At 45.9% G+C, this 23,720-nt stretch overlaps 1 protein-coding gene across 1 annotated transcript in view; it reads right to left on the reverse strand.

Moving 5' to 3' along the window:
* Positions 1 to 17,535, reverse strand: part of KSR2 (kinase suppressor of ras 2) — a 368,992-nt gene extending 351,457 nt beyond the window's left edge. Inside the window, exon 1 of the mRNA XM_075996606.1 lies at positions 16,632 to 17,535. Within this exon, the coding sequence (XP_075852721.1) occupies positions 16,632 to 16,811 (180 nt within the window). The 5' untranslated portion in view covers positions 16,812 to 17,535. The remainder of the gene's footprint in view (positions 1 to 16,631) is intronic.
* Positions 17,536 to 23,720: the final 6,185 nt, after the last annotated feature.

The following is a 23,720-nucleotide window of genomic DNA, read 5'->3' on the forward strand; positions in this document are numbered from 1 at the left end:
GGCACTCACTCTAGCCTGGGCAACAAAGCGAGACTCTGTCTCAAAAAAAAAAACAAAAAAAAAAAAAAAAAAAGTTTTCCTCTGCAAAAGACACTGTTCAGAGGAAAAGAAAAGACAACTTATAGAATAGGAGAAAATATTTGCAAACCACCTATCTGACAAAGTATTATCTCCAGGATATTTAAAGAACTCTCAAAAGTGATAAAATAAATAACCTGACTTTTAAATGGATTGAATAGACACTTGATCAAAGAGGATATATGAATGAGAAATAATCATATGAAAAAATGCTCAACATCATTAGTCATTAGGGAAATGCAAATTAAAACCACAATGAGACTAGGTACTGGTGGCTCACGCCTGTAATCCCAGCACTCTGGGAGGGCAAGTCAAGGAGGATCACTTGAGGTCAGGAGTTTGAGGCCAGCCTGAGCAAGAGTGAAACCCCATCTCTACCAAAAATAGAAAGAAAAAAAAAATAGCTGGGCATGGTGGTGCATGCCTGTAGTCTCAGCTACTCAGGAGGCTGAGGCAGGAGGATCACCTGAGCCCAGGAGATGGAGGTTGCAGTGAGCTATGATGGCGCCACTGCACTCCAGCCTAGGTGACAGAGTGAGACTGTCTCTGGAAAACAGCATAGCAGTTTTTTATAAAATTAAACCTAACACCTACCATATGATCTGACCGTTCCATTCTAGGTATTCACCCTGGAGAAGTTAAAACTTATGTTCACGTAAAAACTGCACATGAATGTTATAGTAACTCTGTTTAGAATCACCAAAAACTGGAAACAAACCAAATATCCTTCCACAGGTGAAATGGATCAGCAAACTGGAGTACATCCATATAATGGAATACCACCTGGCAAGAAAAGGGAATGAAGTCCTGATCCACTCGAGCACTTGGATGAATCTCAGAGGCATTTTGTTGAGTGAAAGAAATCAAACAATCTCAACAGTCACATGTTGAATGATTTCTTTTATATAAGATTCTCAGAGAGACAAAACTACGGTGATGCAGACTAGATCAGTGGCTGCCTACTGCTAATTGGCAGCAGAGGAAGGATTAACTACTACAAGGGGAAGCAAAAAAGACGGTCTTTTTTTGGTGCAAGAACTCTTTATCTTAATTGTGGTAGTGGCTACATAAATCTACACAATGGTTAAAGTTCACAGGACTATATACTCCCAAAAAGTCAAAAATCGAAAAATACATGCTGTATGATTTCATTTATATGCAGTTCTAGAACAGGTAAAACTAATTATATGGTGGAAAAAGAATCACAAAATTAATTTATTTAAAGGTGAGGGTGAGAATGAACTGGGTAACAGCACATGTTCTATATCTTGGTAGAGGTTTAAGTGACACCAGTGTATTCATTTGACAAAATTCAGGGAGTGTACATTGGAGATCCATGCTTTTCACCGTATGTCCGTTTTACAGTGAAACAAACTAAATATTGAACTCTAATTAATGACATGTATGCAGAAGTATTTAGGGAGGAGGGTACTGATATCTGCAATTTACTCTAAATACATCAAACAATAAGATGGAGAGAGGAATGGACAGGTGCATAGATATGTGATAAAGCAAGTACGGCAAAATGTTAATGGTACCAGGTGGCAGATACTAACTGTAAAGTGCCTTCGACTCTGCTATGAGTTTGGAATTTTTCATAATTAAATATTGGAGGGGAACAAAATTATTTGGCATTTTTATGTTCCCCTGGTACAAGGTACGGGGTGACTGTGAGAGTACTTAAGAAGGGTCCCACAAACAGAGGTTCTTCTAAGAGCGTGCTCTTTGGAGTGGATAGTAAGGAATTCGTTCTTGCCGCTTAGATTTTAAGCATATTGGTTTTTTGAGGTCTATCACAAAACGCCACTTCTCCAAATCAAATAAAGATAAAAATACAAATATTGGCATCTAAGCTTGCTCTGTCTTCTAACTGATAAAAATGCAGTACCTGGATGCCCAATTAATGATATCTTGTTGATACCACTTGGCCTTGGTGCTTGAGTCCAGGCCACCAACCTGGTCAAGTATCACCCTAGTGCCTTCATGGACGGGCACATGGAGAAACATTCATGACTGTTTCTTTTTCTTTTTTTCTTTTTTTTTTTTTGAGACAGAGTCTCACTTTGTTGCCCAGGCTAGAGTGAGTGCTGTGGCATCAGCCTAGCTCACAACAACCTCAAACTCCTGGGCTCAAGCGATCCTCCTGCCTCAGCCTCCCGAGCAGCTGGGACTACAGGGATGCGCCACCATGCCCAGCTAATTTTTTCTATATATATTTGTTGGCCAATTAATTCTTTCTATTTATAGTAGAGATGGGGTCTCGCTCTTGCTCAGGCTGGTTTCGAACTCCTTCCTGACCTCGAGCAATTGGCCTGCCTCGGCCTCCCAGAGTGCTGGGATTACAGGTGTGAGCCACCCTGCCCAGCCTCATGACTGTTTCTGATTGATGGTGACACTCTGGGTACAAGAAGAGGAGAGGCAAAAGGACATTCACCATTGCCAACAACCCCAGACACCACAAACAGATAAGAATGGAACTCACACAAAGCAGGGTGGAGGGGGGTGTTGGCTACAAAGTTTGGATCACAGACTTGTCAGGGGTCTACGGGCATGGCCAGCTCTTGTCTCAGCCTCGTAGGTTCCAGATCTAGATGCAAACTCTTCTTGAAACTATTTCCTCGACCAAAGGAGGGACTGGCCTCATTCTCCCTCCTCCAGAGAGTAGAATCGAAGGAGGGAAGTCACCAGGGAGCAAATCCAACTCAACAGAAGGAGGACAATTCTAACCATTATAGGTCATCAGAATCAGAAGGCTGCCTTGTCATTATGCTAAGAGAAATAAGTCAGACAGAGAAAGAGCAATACTGCATGGTCTCCTACGTGGAATCTAAAAAAGTCAAACTTATAGAAACAGAGAGTAGAATGGTTGCCCTGGGGTGAGAGTTGGCGGAAATGGGGAGATGCTGGTCAAAGGATATAAACTTTCAGTTATAAGATGAATAAGTTCTGGGGGATCTAATGTACAACATGATGACTACAGTTAATAATACTATCGTGCATACTTGAAATTTGCTAAGAGAGTAGATCTTAAATGTTCTCATCTCTCACACACACGCACAGTAACTGTGAGGTGAGGAATATGTTAACTAACTTGACTGTGTGATCACTCCACAATATGTGTGTATATCAAATCATCATATTGTACTCCTTAACTATATACAATTTTTTAAAAGTATATATAAATTTCAGGCTGGGCACGGTGGCTCACGCCTGTAATCCTAGCACTCTGGGAGGCCGAGGTGGGTAGATTGTTTGAGCTTAGGAGTTCGAGATCAGCCTGAGCAAGAGCGAGACCGCATCTCTACCAAAAATAGAAAAAAATTAGCCCGGCATGGTGGCGCATGCCTGTAGTCCTAGCTACTCGGGAGGCTGAGGCAGGAGGATTGCTTGAGCCCAGGAGTTTGAGGTTGCTGTCAGCTAGGCTGACGCCACGGCACTCTAGCCTGGGCAACAGGAAAAAAAAAAAAATATATATATATATATACACACACACACACACAACTTTTATTTGTCAGTTATAGCTCAATAAAGCTAGGGGGATTAAACAAAGTATATACAATTTTACTCGTCAATTATACCTCACTAAAGGTAGGGACAAAATTTAGTTTAATTTAAAAATTTAAAAAGTCTCCCTTTTTTTTTTTTTTGATACAGTGTCTCACTCTGTTGCCCGGGCTAGAGTGCAGTGGCATCAGCCTAGCTCACAGCAACCTCAAACTCCTGGGCTCAAATGATCCTCCTGCCTCAGCCTCCCCAGTAGCTGGGACTACAGGCATGCGCCACCATGCCCAGCTAATTTTTTCTATATATATTAGTTGGCCAATTAATTTCCTTCTATTTATAGTAGAGACGGGGTCTCGCTCTTGCTCAGGTTGGTTTGGAACGCCTGACCTTGAGCAATCCGCCCGCCTCGGCCTCCCAGAGTGCTAGGATTACAGGCGTGAGCCACCGCGCCCGGCCTACTGACTATCTTTTTATGTGCTTATTTGCTCCCCATATATTCTCTTTGGTAAAATTCCTCTTCACATATGTAGCCCATTTTCTAATTAGATTACTTAAAAAAAAAAAAAAAAGGCTGCCTTGTGAAAGGACTTGAATACACATTTCCCCAAAGAAGATATGCAAATAAGCACAGGAAAGATGCTCAACATCATTAGTCATTAGAGAAATGCAAATCAAAACCACAATGAGAGACTACTTCATACTCATTACGATGGCTATAATTTTTAAAAAAAGGAAAAATAACAAATGTTGTCAAGGATGTGGAGAAACTGGAACCCTCATGGATTGCTGGTGGAAATATAAAATGGTGCAACCACCATGGAAAACAATATGGTGGCTCCTCAAAAAAGTTTAAAACAGAGTCACCATACAACCCAGCAATTCCGCTCCTAGGTAAACACCCAAAAGAATTGAAAGCGGGGACTCAAACAGATATTTGTACACCAGCATTTACAGCAGTATTATTCACAATAACCCAAAGAGCAAAACAGCCTCAATGTTCACGGATAAATGAAGAGACAAACAAAACGTGGTACGCCCATGTGACCAATGGACTGTAACTCAGCCATAAAAAGTAAGGAAGTACCGGTACACGATGAACCTTGAAATATTATGCTAAGTGAAATAAGCCAGACAGAAAATGACACATATTGTATGATTCCACTTATATGTGGTATCTAGAGTAGCCAAATTCATGCAAATAGAAAGTAAAATAGAGGTTACCATCCACTGGTATGGGGGATGGGGTGGAGGAAGTTATTGTTTAATGGGTACAGAATTTCTGTTTGGGGCAATGAAAAGTTTTAGAAGTTGATAGCAGTGATGGTTATACAACATTGTGAATGGACTTAATGCTTAAAATAATTAAAATGGTCAATTTTACACATATTTCAACATAATAAAAAATGAATTTAGGCCAGGCGTGGTGGCTCTTACCTGTAATCCTAGCACTCTGGGAGGGCGAGGCGGGCGGATTGCTCGAGGTCAGGAGTTTGAAACCAGCCTGAGCAAGAGGGAGACCCCGTCTCTACTAAACATAGAAAGAAATCAATTGGCCAACTAATATATATAGAAAAAAATTAGCTGGGCATGGTGGCACATGCCTGTAGTCCCAGCGACTCGGGAGGCTGAGGCAGGAGGATTGCTTGAGCCCAGGCAGGAGTTTGAGGTTGCTGTGAACTAGGCTGATGCCACGGCACTCACTCTAGCCTGGGCAACAAAGCAAGACTCTGTCTCAAAAAAAAAAAAAAAAAAAAAGACTGCCTTGCAAGGTAGCACTTATGCCGATTCACCAAGACAAAGCTGGACGCTGGGCAAAGGGTGGGGCTGGACACCCTTTTAAGGGTCCTCCTATGTTGAGAGGATATGCTTTTCAGGTGATTGGATAGCACAGCTTTTGACTTGTCACCATCCAAGCTGAAGACAGGTCCAGAGTTGTAAGGCCCAACCCCATAACTAGCACTTTGTTATGCAACTTAGAGTTGTGATGAGCACATGCTTTGAAGACTAAGGCCTGGGCTGAGCATGGTGGCTCACGCCTATAGTCTCATAGTTTTGGGTGGCTAAAGTGAGAGAATCGCTTGAGCCCAGGAATTCAAGACCAGCCTGGGCAACATAGCAAGACCCCATCTCTTAAAAAAAATTTTTTTTAATTAGCGAGGTATGGTGCTGTGTACCTATAGCTTTGGCTACTTGGAATCGCTTGAGCCCAGGAGTTTAAGATTACAGTGATTTATTAAGCCAGTCTGTTGCAAAAAAAAAAAAAAAAAAAGATTACAGTGAGCTACAACTTCCCCATTGCCTAGGTGATGAAGTGAGACCCTGTCTCTAAAAAAATAAAGGAAAAAAAAAAGACTAAGGCCTGCCAGCCAGCCACTGATGGGAGGTGAGTCATCTGTGAGCAAATCCAAAGATCTAGACATAGTGTCAAGAATCTTTTTCACTTCTGTCACCCGAAGCCCAGTGGGTGTGCTACTAGCCCATACAAGATTTCTATGGGTTTCTTCTTCTCATACTTTGCTATGTTGGTCCCCTGCCTCTCACACACTGGGGGCTCAGTTAACATTCACTGATGCTTTTATCAGTATCGGGAAATATTTTAAAAATCCTTAAATAAATAAACGACACACTCAAAGGCGGCACCTCCCCACGTGGCAGTGCGGAGCACAGTGCCACACGAGGCCGCAACATCCTAACCTCATTCGGGACAATCTGCGGTATGGATGATAATCAAAAATACCAAAGTTCACAACTGTTAAGCATTTGCCATGGGCCGGACACTCTGCTCAGCTACCGAATGCATCATTCCATTGAATCACATAACAATCCCAAGTAAAATGATCCTGATTTTATAAGCAAGGAAACTGAGGCTCAGAAAGAGAGCTCATTTGCTGGAAGGTTACTTAGCTCGTAAGTCCCAAGCTGGACTGAGACCCAAGCAGTCTCACTTCAGAGCTCAAGCCCTCCTAAATATGAGTCTGTACTGCTTCGAGCACCCATCCGAATTTGCCAGGATGCAAGTTAATTTTTGTGAGTCTCCATGTCACTTCTCTGCTGGTTCAGGGAAATCGAGCACATCCATCTTTGGAATGCATCCACTACCAAAATCAATGGCTGCCTGGTAACTCTCGGGGGATCAGATTTTCAGTCTTCATCAAGAACAAGATTTCCATCATGGCAAAACACAGAAATTGCCTCAAAGCTCAAAAACAGCACTGTCCCCTAGAAACATGCGGTGAGCCACCTATGTATAATGATTTAATATTTTCTAGTAGCCTCGGGGGGGGGGGGAGGAACAAGATATGGATGAAATTCATTTTAATACATTTTATTTAACCCAATATATAAAATATTATTTCACCGTCTCAATATAAGAAAGGTATTAATGAGATAGTTTACATTCTTTTCTTCAAACTAAGAGTTTGGAATCTGGGGTCTGATTGGCACAAACAGCCCATTTCAACCAGAACTCGACACAGTTCAGTTGGTCAAGAGCCGCACTGAGCAAGTGCCTACCACACTAGACAGCTCAGGTCTAAAGCATCTCCCTCTCTTAGTCTCATCCTCCCTGGTCTCTGTGAACCCCCTACTTTGTTTCCAACAGTCCTATATTTCTCTTTTTTTTTTTTTTTTTTTTTTTTTGGACGAGGTTCTGGGGCCCCAAGAGCAGGGGGCCCCGGAAGTCGCCCACTATATTTCTCTTTAATAATTGTCACTGGTGGCCGGGCTTGGTGGCTCACGCCTGTAATCCCAGCACTCTGGGAGGCCGAGGCAGGAGGATTGCTCAAGGTCAGGAGTTCCAAACCAGCCTGAGCAAGAGCGAGACCCCGTCTCTACTATAAATAGAAAGAAATTAATTGGCCAACTAATATATATAGAAAAAATTAGCCGGGCATGGTGGCACATGCCTGTAGTCCCAGCTACTCGGGAGGCTGAGGCAGCAGGATTGCTTGAGCCCAGGAGTTTGAGGTTGCTGTGAGCTAGGCTGACGCCATGGCACTCACTCTAGCCTGGGCAACAAAGCAAGACTCTGTCTCAAAACAAAAAACAAACAACAAAAAAATTGTCATTGGTAACAGTCCACAAAAGAAAGCATTTTAGCAACAGAGTATTCCATCATTATGATTCTCGTTGATCCCACAGCTGTCACCTCTCGCCACATCGTTGCCACCATTAGCATCTACACCTCCCCTTTGCCTTCTCTTTGCTCTCGTCTTTCTTTCTTCCCTTCTGAACCATGCCACCTTTGGGGGCTCCACCGCAGAGCAGCAAACCTCTCTCTGTCGCTGTGTCTGTGGCTGCCTTCCTATGGCAGTCTGGGGCACGTTGTTGTCGCTAAACTTCAGTAAACTCGCTTGTAAAACAGGAACAACCACAGTTGCGGTCCCAACCCACTGGAGGGACATTCTGAGCATCACAGAAATGCCACTGAAGAAAATCATTCTATGCTTTGATTTTCTTCTCCTATTTTTGTCCCTTCTCTCTTTCCTTCCCTCGGCTTCTCCGTCCTCCTTGCTGGCCGCCATGTTTCCCGTCGTCCTCAGCCTCTCAACACGGCCCTGTCCCCACATGGGAGCGGCACACTGGGGACAGGCAGGAAGGCCAGGCCCGGACCCCCTTCCCAACAGTGGAGGCCGAGTGGGGGGCAGCAATGAAAATGACCCAGTCTCTGAACAGAGCAAGACCCCTTGGTTTTCTACCCCTTAGGTGGAGAAAGATAACAAACTGGTAGAATCCACTCCAGAATCCCAGAGGGGCTACTGAACCCTTCTGACTTAACGTCTGTCATTGACTCAGAATTATGAGCTACACACACGCCCCTTCATTAGAACAAGCAGAAGGAAAGGGCTAAGTCGTCCGAGGCTGCCCACTTTGTGCAGAAAACCTAGGACGGCCCCGGTCACCCCAGGTTCCCAGGCCCTTCCCAGCTAGAAACGGTAAAGATCATATTCCGACCTGAGACAACTGCTTCCTTAATCCTGAGCTCTTAGACATCAAAACATAGACACACACACACACACATACACACACACACACACACACACACACAAATATAATAAAATAAAAATGCCTGTGCTGAGGATGTGGAGAAATGGGACCTTTCCCACACTGCTGGACAAAGGCAATTTGGCAAAAATCTATCAAAAGTCCTAAAACTTTGCATATCCATCAATTGATCCATCAATTCCACGTCTAAGAACCGAAAACAAGGATTAACCACAAGGATGTCCACTATGGCATTCTTTATAAGAATGGAAAAGTATGAACATAAGCACCCAACAGTAGAATTTTGGCTACAGAAATTATGGGACATCCACGTCACACTATGCAGCCATTGAAAATCATACTTTAAGAATATGAAAAGATGTTTGTGGTACACTGAATGAATTTCATATCTCCAACCTTTCTCAGAGCTCCGGGCTCACATCTTCAACTGTCTACTTAACACATGTAACATGTCAAACAGGACTTGAAGGTAAAACTCAACCTATTGCACCTCTAGCCTTCACATTTCAAATAAGGGCACCCCCATTGACTCAGTGCTTAGGCCAAACAATTAAGAATAATCTTCAATTCTTTACTTTCATCCCCCATATCTGATTCATGAGCACGTCCTGTGCACCTGACCTTCTCAATCCAGCCCCCTGCCCCGCCCTACCCTCCAACCATCATACTCGTCAAAAGCGCAGTCACTGCTGGCTTGGATTTCCACAATAACTTCCAATTTGTCTCTCTGATCCCATTCCTACCCGCTACAGTCTATTTTCCCTGGAACAATCAGAAATTCAGTTAAAAACATAAATCATCTGGGAGGCCAAAGTGGGCGGATTGCTCAAGGTCAGGAGTTCGAAGCCAGCCTGAGCAAGAGTGAGACCCCCATCTCTACTAAAAATAGAAACAAATTAATTGGCCAGCTAATATATATAGGAAAAATTAGCCGGGCATGGTGGCGTATGCCTGTAGATCCAGCTACTCGGGAGGCTGAGGCAGGAGGATTGCTTGAGCCCAGGAGTTTGAGGTTGCTGTGAGCTAGGCTGATGACGCAGCACTCTAGCCCAGGCAACAGAGTGAGACTCTGTCTCAAAAAAAAAAAATAATCAAAAACATAAATCAGGCCAGGCATGGTGGCTCACACCTGTAATCCTAGCACTCTGGGAGGCCAAGGCAGGCGGATCGCTTGAGCTTAGGAGTTCAAGACCAGCCTAAGAGTGAGACACCTGTCTCTACTAAAAAAACAGAAATAAATTAGCTGGACAATTAAAAATATATATACAAAAAAATTAGCTGGGTATGGTGGCGCATGCCTGTATTCCCAGCTACTAGGGAGGCTGAGGCAGGAGGATTGCTTGAGCCCAGGAATTTGGAGTTACTATGAGCTAGGCTGATGGGCAACAGAGTAAGACTCTGTCTCAAAAAAATAAAAATAAAATAAAAAAAAACATAAATCAGTCTCTCTCACACACACATTCAAAGGGCTTCTATCACAGAACAGAATCCAAGTATCTAAGCAAAAATACTCTATGACGAGATTCTATCTCCCACCACATCCCTCATCCCTCCCCAGCCCACCCACTCTACTCCAAAAACAGTGGGCTCCTTGGGGTTCCAAGAACATGCCAAGCACATTCCCCCTCAAGAAGTTTGCATCTGCTGTTCCCTCTGCCTGGCACACTGTTCCCTGGATATTTCGTGGTTTGCTTCCTCCAGCCAGCAAAACCTCCTTAAGGGAGCCTTTCTTTGTTAATCATCCCATAGAGCTTCCCCTCTCTCCCATGCTCATTTTGTTTTGTTTTGGTTTTATAGCTGAAGTACATTGTTACATTAGATTGCTCGTTCCCTCCCTCCCCATGACCAATGAACCACATCTCTTAGAATCCACAGCTACATGGACTCTGGGCTTATTGGTGTTACATGCTCTGGTCAATGGGCCATTAGCAAAGGTGGCAGAAGCACAGGCTTGGGAAGGACTTGTGCACTGGGCAACACTGTTGCATGGGAGAAACCCAGGCTATCATGCCGGAGAAGCCAGGTAGAACTGAGGCACGCCACCCAACCACCAGCCACAGAGATAAGGCCATCTCGGACCCTCCAGCCCAGGTGAACACAACGACGTGAGTGACCCCAGGCAAGATCAGCAGAACTGGCCAGCTGAGTCCACCCCAAATTGCAGGCAGGTGAACAAATAAATGATTACGGTTTTAAGCTCCTAAGTTTGGGGTGGCTTTTTCTGTAGCAATAGATAACTAATGCAATAGCTTACCACTAGTCGTAGTAGAAACTACTAACTATCAGAAAACTGTTTTCTCTTCCTCCTGGGCCCACAGCTAAGCTTTCTTCCTCATCTTCCTTGCAGTGTTGTAAATTAATTCTAGCTAAGGCAATGCAAGCAGTACTGATGAGGGTAACTTCAGGGAATGGGGCTATTAAGATGCTTTGTCTTCTTCATACTTTCCTGCCCTTCTGGATGCAAACAATGACAAAGATGCAGAATGGAAGAAGCCTAGAGCATCAAAGGATGGCCCACCAACCAAGATCACGCACCTTGAACTGTTTTGTGAACAAGAAAAAGACTTCTACTATATCAAAGCCATTATACATTTAGGGGTCTACTTGGTACAGGCTATTCTAATTAATACACTAACTTTGCAGCTTCTCCCACCAAGAAGGGGTGTCTATTTCCCCATCCCCTACATCCAGGCTGGCCATGTGACTTAGATCATCTCACAAATGCAATGAAAGTGATATGATGGGACTTTCAAATCTCAAGACTCCTTGCAACTTTTGCTCTTGCTGTCTTGGAATATTGGAGCCATGTAAGAAACCCAGGTCATCCCACCATAGAGGCCCCGTAGAGAGAAGCTCAAGTGTCCCATCCCCTACCCCTTCTGCCAGCTGAACGTGGCCACAAATGAGCCCAGGCAAGACCAGCAGAAGAACCGCCCAGCCAAGCACAACCCACAGAATCATAGAAAATAACAAATTGTTCTCTCAAGAACAAAGTTTCCCAAACATAATTAAGTTTAGGGATAGTTCATTACACAGAAATAGAAAATTAAAATGGAACATATGAGGAACAAAGAATGGCTACAATGTCCTTGGCTGTACAAGGATATTCCATACTTATCTACCCCCAACTCCAACCCCTGATATTTCCCCCTCCCCTTGCAATTTAACCAAAATAAAGTCCAGCTCAGAATTCCCTCCACTTGGCCAGTGCTCCCCCATTCTAGTGTCACTTGCTCACCTCTCAGATGGTCTCCACCCTGCAGGGTCTTTCCCGTCCCATCCATCCCATGGACCAGGGATCACCAACCTATGCCCCATGAGCCAAATCTGACCCACCACCTATTTATGTAAGACCCAGAAACTAAGAATAGTTTGTTACACTTTTAAATGTTAAAAAAAATCAAAAGTAAAATAATATTTCATAACATGTGAAAATTGTATCAAATCCAAACTTCTGGGTTCATAAATAAAGTTTTATTGGAAAATTGCCGCACCCATCCACGTATGTACTATGCATGGCTGCCGTATGCTCCAACAGCAGATTGCAGTAATTGTGCTAGAAACTGTGGGAACACAAAGCCTAAACTATTCATCATCTAGCCCTTTCTAGAAAAAGTTTGCCAGCCCCTGCTGCAGACTGCCATCAGACTAACTTTTAAACATTTTTTTAAAATTCTATTCACTCCAAAATATTTGAAGACTTCTATCTCTTCCCTCAGAATGATGAAACTTTGTTGATCTGACTCTCCTGTCCTTAGTAAGACCCCGGGAGTTAGTGACCTAAATTTGTTTCCTATGACACTCTGTCAGGTACCCTCCATTCTGGGCAAACTGGTCTCTAAGCTGCCCCAGGAAGTCATGACATTACCTTTAACTGTCTGTTGTTCTTGTCTAGTGAGCTCTTCCCTCCTGCTGCAATCTAAACCCTCCCCTTCCTTCACCCCACTCCAAATCCCATTTCCCCAACCAAGAAGGCTTCCCTAACTGTTTTGCCAAATGTTTCCCCACGTGTATTCTATGGAACAAAAATCCCAAGAGAAATCCTTGGAAAAAGAAACAAGGCAGACTCTATCTTTTCTTGGAGGCACAATGCACACATATAGCACATTAAAGGCTCTGAGAAGTCCTGCAGGAAAGATGCCTGTTTTCCTTTTATTAATTCAATACTTCCCAAACTTATTAATCATAAAATAACTACCAGCATCCAGCACAGTGCCTGGGTCTCAGCATTTGTTGAAAGCGTGAAAATTGCTAACATTCCACAGAATTAAAGTTCTACAGAACATACTCTGGAAATGCTGCCCAAGCTCTTTTTTCTCTCCCTCTGATCTGAGCTGTTCCTTCCCATGTCATCTATTCCGCACCCTATAAAGCTAATCACCTTCATCATAACAGTTGTCATTTATTTAGCACCTGCAGGTATTGCGTTCAAGACAGTGTTCAGCTAGACCCTTGAAACTGTCATCTCTTTTCATCCTTGCAGCTATCATCTCTGAAGTGGGTAATATTATTCTATTATTGCTGTTTTGCCAAAAAGAAAATTAAAGAAAACTTAAATCACTAGGCCAAGATAAAGTAAATAGGAAAGGTAGAATTCAAAACGACATCAGTTTAACTCCAAAGCTCATGAATTTTCTTTTCCACCAAAACATCTCCTAATAACATACTGAGGCTGGCTTTCCCATGGCTGGCGCCTTCTTCCATGCTAGCAGAAGCCTGATTTGTATGGAGTGGCAACAGGTCACTCCAAGCAATGGATCATGATCCATCTAAGTTGATCATGACGGTATCCTCACATCCCGACCTCCCAGGCTCCCTTGCAGCTAGGACTAGCCATGTGACCCAGTTCCGGCCAAGAAGACATAATTAAACATCATTTGCAAGGGGAAGAGAAGACGTCCTGGGGAACCCTTTGCTTTCTGAAACAAAGATATGAACCCTTTAGTCCTTCACACTCATCTGGTCATCCTCTTTCCTGCCGTGAACCTGGATATAATCGCTGAAGAAGCTGCAGGAACCATCTTGTAGCCATAAAGGGAAAGCCATAAGAATTTCCAAAGACATCAGCACCGATATCACTGACCTACTGAGCCAACCCAAGCAGCTACAGAATTCTTGTTCCATGAGGAAAAGAAAACATTACTTGCTTCGCCACTATGGTTAGGTTTTCCATTTCATGCAGCTCAACACATTCCTAATGAATCCACATGCTGTTCCCCATATTACTCACTATTTGGACATTATCATTATTTCACATAGACATTATTAGCCCTGTCTCTCAAATCATGAAGTAGGCTTCTTGAAGGCCAAGTCCACTTTGCATATTTTTGTTTCTACATTTGTGTATACATGTTACTAAAACTTGCTTATGATCAAGGTATTCAGGGGCAGTCTATTCAATTTATTACTTTAGTGCAGGCGTCCTCAAACTATGGCCCGAGGGCCACATGCAGCCATTTATCAGCCTGCCGGGTGTTTTTGTTGCCACTGCCTGTCCTGCTTAGCAGCAGACTCGTCCCAGGCCCGCAGTGCGCATGTGTGGAATGCGCGCCGCACTCTCCAACGGTCTGAGGGACAGTGAACTGGCCCCCTGTTTAAAAAGTTTGAGGACCCCTGCTTTAGTGTTTGCGAGCAGGGAGTTTTCACCATTAAATAGCTGAAATATGACATCTTTCTCCTAATGGATTAGTATCTCTCAAAGAGTCAAAATGAAAACACGGGTCAGAAACCCCTGGACTGTTTATTACACACAGATTCCTGGGCTCTCTCTCCAACCCCAATTGAATTAGAATCCCTGAGGTTAGAGGCTGAGAATCTACATTTTAACAAGCACCCTCGTATGGTTCTAGTACACAAAATTTGACAACTGTTGGCACAGAGAACTCTGCGGATCCAAACACTAGGTTTGGCTGGACTTGGCTAGGCCCCGAGTCACCCGCCCTTGTGCCATGGCCCTTCCTGGCCCTGGACATCTGGGAAGTCAAAATTGGAATAATTGCTCAAGACCATTCCCTGGGCAATATGGACCAAAATGCTTGGCATGCTCTGTGGCATTCTGGGACCAGGGAACTGAAAACAGATACATTCCCCATAACTGTGACTGTCCCCACTCACCACAGGGCCAATGCCTCCATAAGAAAGCCACTGTGCAGAAAAGTAGTGCCCACTGCAGCAATCAGCCTGCCCAGGGAGTTATCAGAGGATGAAGCATGTTCAAAAAGAGGAAAAGAGAACTGGGGAGAGACTCACCCAGTAACACACTAACTGGCATTTGGGGCTCCTAACTCAGAGGAACAGAAAAGACCTCAGGTGGGCTTTGGGAGTTATTTATTTATTTACTGCCTGCAGTTCTGAAGTGAATCTGCTCTTGGGCACCGTTCAGACCGAGACAGAAGGCTGGGCCAGGGCATCCCACATTTTTCCTTCCAGCAGCAGAGTTCAAGCCTCACCTGGTCTCCCAAGGTCCAAGAAAGGCAATACTTGTGCCTCCCAATGCAACCCCCCAATACCCCTTGACATTGATCTTATTTCATTTCTGAGGATCATGTTCCCAGATGACAGGTGCACGTAAACATGGACCCTGGGATAGCAAGCAGCATTTTCAACAAACACACACACGCGCGCACACTCACTCCTCTTTCAAAGGGATGACTTCCTGCATGTTGGTTGACATCTGGCCAAATTAAAACCACGGAAGAAAAAGAAAGACCTGAAAGTGAATCAGAGAGCCATGCTTGTCCAGGTGAGAACAGGGGTGCGAGGGCTGCAGGGACTGGAGGGACTGACAAGTTCAGGCCTTGGAAACTCCTGAGCCAGAAATAATCGGGCGAACCTCTCAGCACCACCATGCCCACCCCGCCACAGGGGGAACCCCTCTGCTGGCCGCTCCACTGCCACCACCCTCGGCAAATGCCAGCTAAGGGGAGTTCCCAAATTTAATCAAGCCATGTGTACAGCTGGGCTGGTTTGAGAGAAGGGGGCTGAACCCTTCCGATGTTTGGAACGATGTGGATGTCCAACGACTTCATGGACACCAGGCATTTTTCTAAGGCTCTTAAAACCTTTCTCCTTTGACCAAATGGTCTTCGGAAGAAATCATTGCTGCCATTTTCTTTCGGAGTAACTTTGCATCCCTCCCTCGTCCCATCCCACCCCCCAAAAAACTGCTTCAAACTCCCCCTCAAGTTCTGCCGGAGAGAATGCTGCAGCCTGTCAAGGATAACTCCCCCCCCCACCCTTTTCCCTCTGGTCCCGCGGAGACTCCAGAGTATTCTCCCACGCTACCTATTTGTGTGCTGATCCAGGCATTTTTTTTTTTCCTCTTTTTATACGTTTTAGGCCTGCAACAGCTCACTGCATCAAAACGATCTGATTGGAAACGGGTAATTCAATGGGGACTGTTTTTTTCATGCATCTTGCCTCCTGACAAGTATATCAACTCAAGGAAGAAAAAAAAAAAAAAATATATATATATATATATATATATATATATATATATATATCTCCAAGGAGCAAAAGGAGGATAGGGAAAGAGGCCGAGAGAAGAAGAAGAGGTCTACATTTATAGACAGCCCCAATCTGCCAGCAAAAACCACCTTTTGACCACCTGCAGAATGCGCAAGGTCACGTGGGTTCTCTGCAGCGCCTTAATGTATTAGCCAGCACACAAGCCCCCGTGGCATATAAACAAATCCACAAGCGGAAAAAAGAGAGAACTCTCTCCTCCGAGAGGAAGCGGATGATGAGGGTCACAGCCGCAACAATAATAATAAAGAAAGAAAAACAATTACTACTACTACTACCACCACCACCCAGCCAAGCGTAGACGACAGCAGCACAGGAAGGGGACAAGCCAGTGCAGGCTTTGCAAGGGGATAAATCACAGAAAACCGAATCGTGCCCACCTTGCTCACCCGCCCCCCTTCCCGCAACTCCCAATAAACAGATTCGCAGGGGCAGGGGATGGAGAGACGAAAAGGAGAAGGGAAGGAGGATTGCTTAACCCCCCACCCCCGCCACCCCCCAGCCCCGTAGGCAACACCTACCTCCAGGGTCCGGATTTCTTTTTGCGTGAGGTCGTTGGAGGTAGCACATTTGGTCCTAAGCCCTTCCAGGTTGGAGATGCTCAGGTCTATCATGTTTTGGACCAGCTCGCACTGCTGTAAGGCTTTTTGCAAACTCAGAGGCTGCTGCTCCTCGCTTTTCGTCATGTTTTCCTCATCCATCGCTTGCTCTGCAACCCCCTTCCCCTCCTCCTCCTCCTCCTCCTCCTCCCAGAGAGAAAAAAGGGGGGGTGGGGGTAGAGGCAGGCTACCCCCTACGCCTCTCCAACCACTGCGACTTCTCAACAATGTCTCATGAAGAAGAAATCCAACATCTCACACAGGGCTGAGGGGGTGGGGTGGGAGGAGGGGACGAGAGCCAGAATTTATTATTTTATTTTGGGGTATCAGGCAGACTCCATCCGAATGTCTCCTGTCTCTGAGTCTCTGGTCCCCGGAAAGGAGAGATGCTGTTTCTCAGAAGCAAACCAGGTGATGTGATGCTGTCTGTACACTTAGGGAGGAGGAGGAGGAGGAGAAAGAGGAGGAGAAGGAGGGGAGAGAGGAGGAGGGCGAGGAGGAGGAGGAGGAGGGCGAGGAGGAGGAGGAGGAAAATAGCGCTCACTCTTTACACACCGGCTCCTTGAAGGGCAAGATTATATTATTTTTGGCTGGCTGGCTTTTATGTCAGACAAAATCTGGTTTGCCCCCTCCCGGCGCGGCGCGGCATGGCCCGGGCCGGGTGCGTTAGCGCGCTCTCGGGGCGCCGTCCGCGTCGCTCCCGCGGCTGCGGCGGCCGCTGCGGCTGGCGGTCTCCTCCCCGCGCTGCTGCGGCCGCTGCTGCCGCCGCCGGGCTCCGGGGGTGACGGCTGCGGCAGTCGCGCCTGCCTCGCTCCGCACCGACATCTTGCCTGTCAATCACGGCGCGGGGGGGCGCGGGGGCGCCGGCGCGGGATGGAGAGCGAGCGAGGGACCTGCGGGAGCGGGTTGGCGGAGCGGCGCCGTGCGCGCAGCCGCCCGGCCGGGCTCCGGCCCCGGCGCGCCGGGGACCCGCCGGAGGAGGCGCAGGAGCGGCGCGCGGGCTCGCGCACCTGGCGGGGGCCGGGGCCGGGGGGCGGGATTTCTCGGGGCCGCGGAGCTCGCGTGGCAAAGTGACATTACTAGCGGGCGTGCGTGCGCCGGGGCGGGCGGGCGGGGCGCGGGGCAGCGCGCGCCACGGGCCCAGGCTGCTCCCGGGGGCGGCGGGGGGAGGGGGTGCCCGGGCGCGGAGGCTGGGCGAGGGGGCGGGGAGAGGGACTTGGTGGCGAGGGGGCGGGGGCCACTACTACCGCAGCGCTCTCGCGAGACGAGGCCCGCGGACCGCTCAGCAGGTGCGCCCTGGCTGGGAGCAGGTGTGCGCACAACTTTGAAACCCTCGATGCGTGCTGGAGAGACGTCAGCGCGAACCTGGGCACGTCCCCTCCGCCTTTGGCTGCGTGTGTGTGTGTCTGTGTGTGTGCGCGCACGCGCGCCTTTCTGTTCGTTTGCCCTTTCTTGTTACTGGGGGGAAAATAAAACAAACCTGATGATCTTCCGTGCGCCGTAAGAAGCTGCCTCCCACGCCTGGTGCTCTGGCCTGCCATGGTGGCGTCGCATCTGGAGCGGGAAGGGACTTCGCTTTATTCTCATCCTTACACCTTGTCCTCCAAGAGCGTGCTCGGTCGGCTCCCCGCCTACCTCACCGACCCGCAAACTCTGGCCTCACACTGAAGAACGTTTTTTACATCTTTAAATGGCTGGCAAAAATCGAAAGATTCTTTTGTGACATGTGAAAATTATATGAAATTCACATCTCAGTGTCCATAAATAAAGTTATATTGGAACTCCACCACACATTTATTTATTGTCTATGGTTACTTTTGCCTTGTAACAGCAGAGTTGAGTAGGTGCAAATGAGACTGTGTGGCTTACAACATTGAAAATATTTATTATTTGGCTCTTTACAGAAAAGTTTGCCAACCCTTGATAAAACTCTTGTGCTCTGTGTCCACTCTGCCCAGACCGCACTTCACCCTAATCCTGTCCTGCTTGGCTCCTTCTTGTCACTCAGTATCAACTCAAATAGCATCTCTGAGAAGCCTCATCTCCCTGGCCACCTTATCTATTAATAATGGCATTCCCAACACACATTGCCCAAAGATGTATTTAGAATAATTAGCAAAAGGCACCTCTTTCTCCAGGTGAACAGAGCCCCATGCTAAGGAACAGGGCTTGAGGAGCAGAGTGAGACTCAGAACACATGGTATAATATGTCACCCCTAAAGGAAGCCACTTGAGAGACAATGGCAGCCAGCGAAGGCCAAGTTGGATGGCAAACTATTTTGTTTTAAGACTGCAGGCCATAGTATTTTATAGCTCGTACAGAGCCAGGTCGGCTGAATCAAAAATCTCTCAGTCAGGTGAGTTCTCTATGCTCTCAATCTTTTGGATATGAAGTTTATGGATTCTAATTCTCTGGTAAAATTATCTCTCTTTTCATCTGTTTTCTCCATCTTTTTCTTTATTTTTCTTGAACATATTAATTATGGTTATTTTAAAGCTTTTGTCTAACTCCAAAACCTTGTTCACCTGTTGGTCTCTTTCTATTGACTATGTTTCTTTTTGTTTTCAATGATTTGGTTCTGTCTGTTGGCAGGCCTTGTAATTTTTATTGACTGCCAGATATTGTGTATTAAAAAAATATAGAGTTTCCAGGTGATGTTGTGTAGCTCTGGAGAGGGCTCACCTTTTCTCTTCGAGACAGATGGCATGGGGGCAGAGCTGGGTGTAGGCTAGGATGGAGTTTTGATAAGACACCATCTAACTCAGGCCCCTACCTTTAAGGCTTTGCCTCTCCAAAGTTCCAACTATGAATTTTGGGTGTTCACCAAGGCCCCTCTCCCTGGTCCTGAGCTCTAACCCTTATCTCCGTAGCATGACAAGACTGCTCTGTTTTTCAGGAACTTTCTGCTTGGCTTCTTAGCCTCTTACCCTGCACTGTTTCAGAATTTGCCAAATCTCTTGAGGGTAAAACCACTATCTATGAGGCTCACTTTCTGCCTCTCTCCCTTTACCCTGGGATATTAGCCTCTCAGGTCTCCAGTTTTGTCATTCTAGCCCTGTGAGCTTGCCAAAAATTTTGCTGGTTTCTCTGTCCCCCCAAAGCATCCCACTCAGAAACTAGCCTAGATCCTCAGCCTGTTTCCCTATGTGCAAATTTGCAAATGCTACCAGGGAGAAAAGTGGCTACAGAATGTCAGCCCACCTTGGCACACTCTGCCTCTCTCCAGAATCTTGGCCCCATCAGTCCTGGCTACTTCAGCAGCTCTCTGAACATCTTTTAGCATGTGGTGATGATGGTGGTGATGATGACAATTTAATCCAGCATTTCTCCTGTTCTCAGAGGAAGTGGTAGTTGAAACAATGAAAGTAGCCCATAGGTCAGAGGTCATCAAGTGGCAGGGCTGTAAGCAGCACACAAATGCATATCCTCTCTAGGTTTGGAAAATGCCCCACAGTATGACTCCCACCTCTCCATAAGAGAAACAAAGCACTGTTCCAGAACTTTCCTTGCAACCAGTCTCAATTGATGTAGGCTCTGCTTTTGGAACATCGCATGAGATTTCTACTGGGAAATGAGCAAGAAAAGGGAGGAGCCCGATGGTGAGCCTGGCAGCCAATGCCTCTGCTTCCAGGTGGCTCTCCCGGAGAAAGCTTGGTGTCCTCGTGGGAAGGCATGGCGAGCGTTCACAGGGATAGCCTCACAATCGGTTTGAGCAGTTCCTGGCTGCACAACCCAAGCCTGCCCCTCCTGTCCTCCTAGAGCTTCTGTAGACTTTTCACCACTTGTCTTGGTCTGCTCAGGCTGCTATAACAAAATATTGGGTGGCTTAAACAACAGAAATGTATTTTGTCACAATTCTGGAGGCTGGAGGTCTGAGATCAGGGAGCCAGCAGTCAGGTTCTGGTGGGGGCTCTCTTCCTGGCTTGCAGAAGCTACCTTTTTGCCATCTGTCTGTCTGTCTGTCTCTCTCTCTCTCTCATCCTCTTCTTATAAAGCCACAGTCCTAGTAAATGAGGGCCCTGCCCTTAGGACTTCATCTAACCTTAATTACCTCCTAAAGATCCTGTCTCTAGATACAACCACATTGGGGTTCAGGGCTTCACCATACGAATTGGGGTGGGGGAGGAGGCCACACATCACCACCCTGTTAAAGTACTTCTGCTTAAACTACCGATTAGATTATGTCATTTGCAACAAAGAACTCTAATGGTCTTTTCAATAATTCCAAAATTAAGAGAATCTATTTTAAAAAATGGAGATCTTTGGTCTTTCTGAAAAAATGGGAAGATCTGGCTACAATTGGTTGGAAGAAAAGTGGATGTCCCTTCAAATGGGGCACTCACTGTTCAGTTCAGTTCACTACTGCTCCACTCGGTCCTCTTCATTCATTATTTAGATTTCCTGCCTGGCCCCTGTAGACATTCGAATTTGCTGCCCTAGTATACTGTTTTGTGCCTCAAACTGATTAAAAAAAAAATTCACCAATTTCAAAGACCTGGAGCTCACTGATGGGAATTTTGTTATTGGTGCTACTATTGTCATTGAAACTGCATACTACCTCTGAAGAACACATGTCTCTGAGTGGCTTCGTGGATAGACAGAATAAATTATTTTTACTGGGCTATCAAATGAGCTGAATTGGGGGAAGGAGAGTTGGGAATGAAGAACTGGCTTTCTCTCCCTTCTTACACTGTTTGTCAATACTCAGATCCACTGCCAGAGTTCCTTCCTCTACCCCAGGCAGTGTTCCGGTAGATCTGTTAGCTTTTCAGTTAGTTTCACCTGTAAGAACAGTCTCATCAGATCTTGGAAGTCCAGTCCAGTCCAATCAAAACTTCCTTCCCACCTGCAAGTGAATACCCTGCTCCCTGCCCCTTCTATTCTGACCCACGGATGGCTCAGGCATCTGCAGAGGAGACTGGGGCAAGCATGTTCCTTCCCCTCCTGCTCTCTGGCTCACCCAGCTGGAGCACCAGTGCCAGGGATAAGTGGAAAAGGGACCCTCAGCTGAGAACAGGTGAGTACAAGGTGTGAGATACCGCACTGTGTCCTGCCAAGCACTCACATGCTGGTTTCTTTACATGGGACTCACTGGGGGACCTTTGGAGACCCCATAGGGACCTTGGGGAGACTCAGTGCATACATGGGGTGACCTCTTGCAGACCCCTTTTCCAGTTATCCCCCAGGAAGTACTCCACATCCTCTTTCAGAGGTCCGCTCGCTGGAAGGCTGCCTTCTTGGTCCTTTAAGGATGGCTCAAGCCCAAGCATACTTTGAGGTAGTCACTTGGCCCATGGGAAACAGGGCACCCCTTTGCCGGCAGAAAGGTAAGCACAGAAGCACAGGCTACTCCTCCTGCCACTCTTTCTCCTCGCTCTGCCATCTCTGGTGGCCCCAGGCACCTTCAACCAGCAGGGAGGTGTCAGCCACCCCCTGGTGCTCCCAGTCTCAGCAGTGACGGTTCTTCTCTTGGTTAAGAGATGGGGAGAGAAGAAGACAACCCCCTACAAAGGCCTGTCAAAGAAACCTCTGGATAAAATCTTGATCTTATCTTATACAGGCTAGAGGTAGATATTTATTGATGGTCAAAGGACCAGTCTGGCAGCTTCTTAATAGAAAGAAGAAGTATTGTCACCCACTGCCCTTACCTTGAAGCTTTAGCTGAAGTTCTGGGTCAACAGGAAAAGTCTCATTCCATGTCCTGTTATAAGAGCAAGGAGCTGGTCCCAATAACTTTGCAAAAGGACACAAATTGAAAAATGGCAGATTAGGAGGAGGAGGGGCTTTTAATGCCCCTGAAACTAAACAAAACTAACATTGACTTGTTCTTGAAGGGCTCACCATATTGCTTTCCCAGGGCATTTCTTTTTTGTTTTTCCCTTCTGTTCTACTGATTTTTCAGGAAGAAAAGATCTTAGTAGCATCAGCCCCCAAGATACAACCAAATCTTCCACAGCTATGAGAGGATTATTATTGTTTTGTTCTAACTCGCTGATCCCCAAAACATAAAAGATTTTTTAAAGGTACCTTCTATTCGGGAGGCTAAGGTGGGAGGATCACTTGAGCCCAGGAGTTCAAGGCTGTCGTACAGTGACCACACTTGTGAATAGCCACTTCACTCTAGCCTGGACAACATAGCAAGACCCTTTCTTTAAAACAAATATGTATATATAAAATACCTTCAATGAGGACAGGCAGAATGTCTCTATCTTTAACCTTATAAGGTTTTTCCAACATCAAAAAACTGATTTTTCTAGAGGTCTTCTCCTTTTGGCCTTTCGCCTCTTTGTCTCTTAATTTCCAATGCAAGCAAAGCAACCAGCTTGCTCTCTTGCTGGTGAGATAATTTGAGCCTATAGTAATGGACAATTTAGTCCAGTGATTTATGCTGGCTTTACAAATTAAGTGCTCAATCATGCACTCTGACTTTTCAGATATAGCACTTTGAGGATGGGAGAGGGTGTGTACGATGGCACTCTCCAAGTACTTAAAGATGCACAGCAAAGGAATATTGTTGAAAGTTGCGGTAAAGTAATGCCATCAACAAAACCCACTTACTTCTTATGCCAACTTGTCTGTGAAGTTCAAGATCAGCATTAGCCTAAGTGGTGTCTTCGTATAAATCAGAAAAAGGCATCTACTCTGCAAAAGTACCGGCGGTCTCAACTTGGGGGGCAGAGGACAGTCTGGATTTCAGACTTGCCCCTGTGTGAGCACCTTGTGCTGGAAACAATCTGTAGGGTTAGCCCAACCTGCAGTAGCCCTGATGAAATTCCTAATTCTTTTGTTCTTATTGTGGTAAAATAAATATAAAATGTACCACTGATGACACTTCGTACATTCACAATATTATACAACTATCATCACTATCTGGTTTCAGAATAAGTTCATTACCCCAAAAGAAAATCCCATACCCATTAAGTAGTCACCCCGCCCCTTATTCCCTCTTCTAGCCTGGCAACCACTCACCACTTTCTGTCTCTGTGCATTTGCCTATTCTGGGCTTTTCG

The sequence above is a fragment of the Microcebus murinus genome, chromosome 22, assembly GCF_040939455.1.
Source record: "Microcebus murinus isolate Inina chromosome 22, M.murinus_Inina_mat1.0, whole genome shotgun sequence".
Lineage (NCBI taxonomy): Eukaryota > Metazoa > Chordata > Mammalia > Primates > Cheirogaleidae > Microcebus > Microcebus murinus.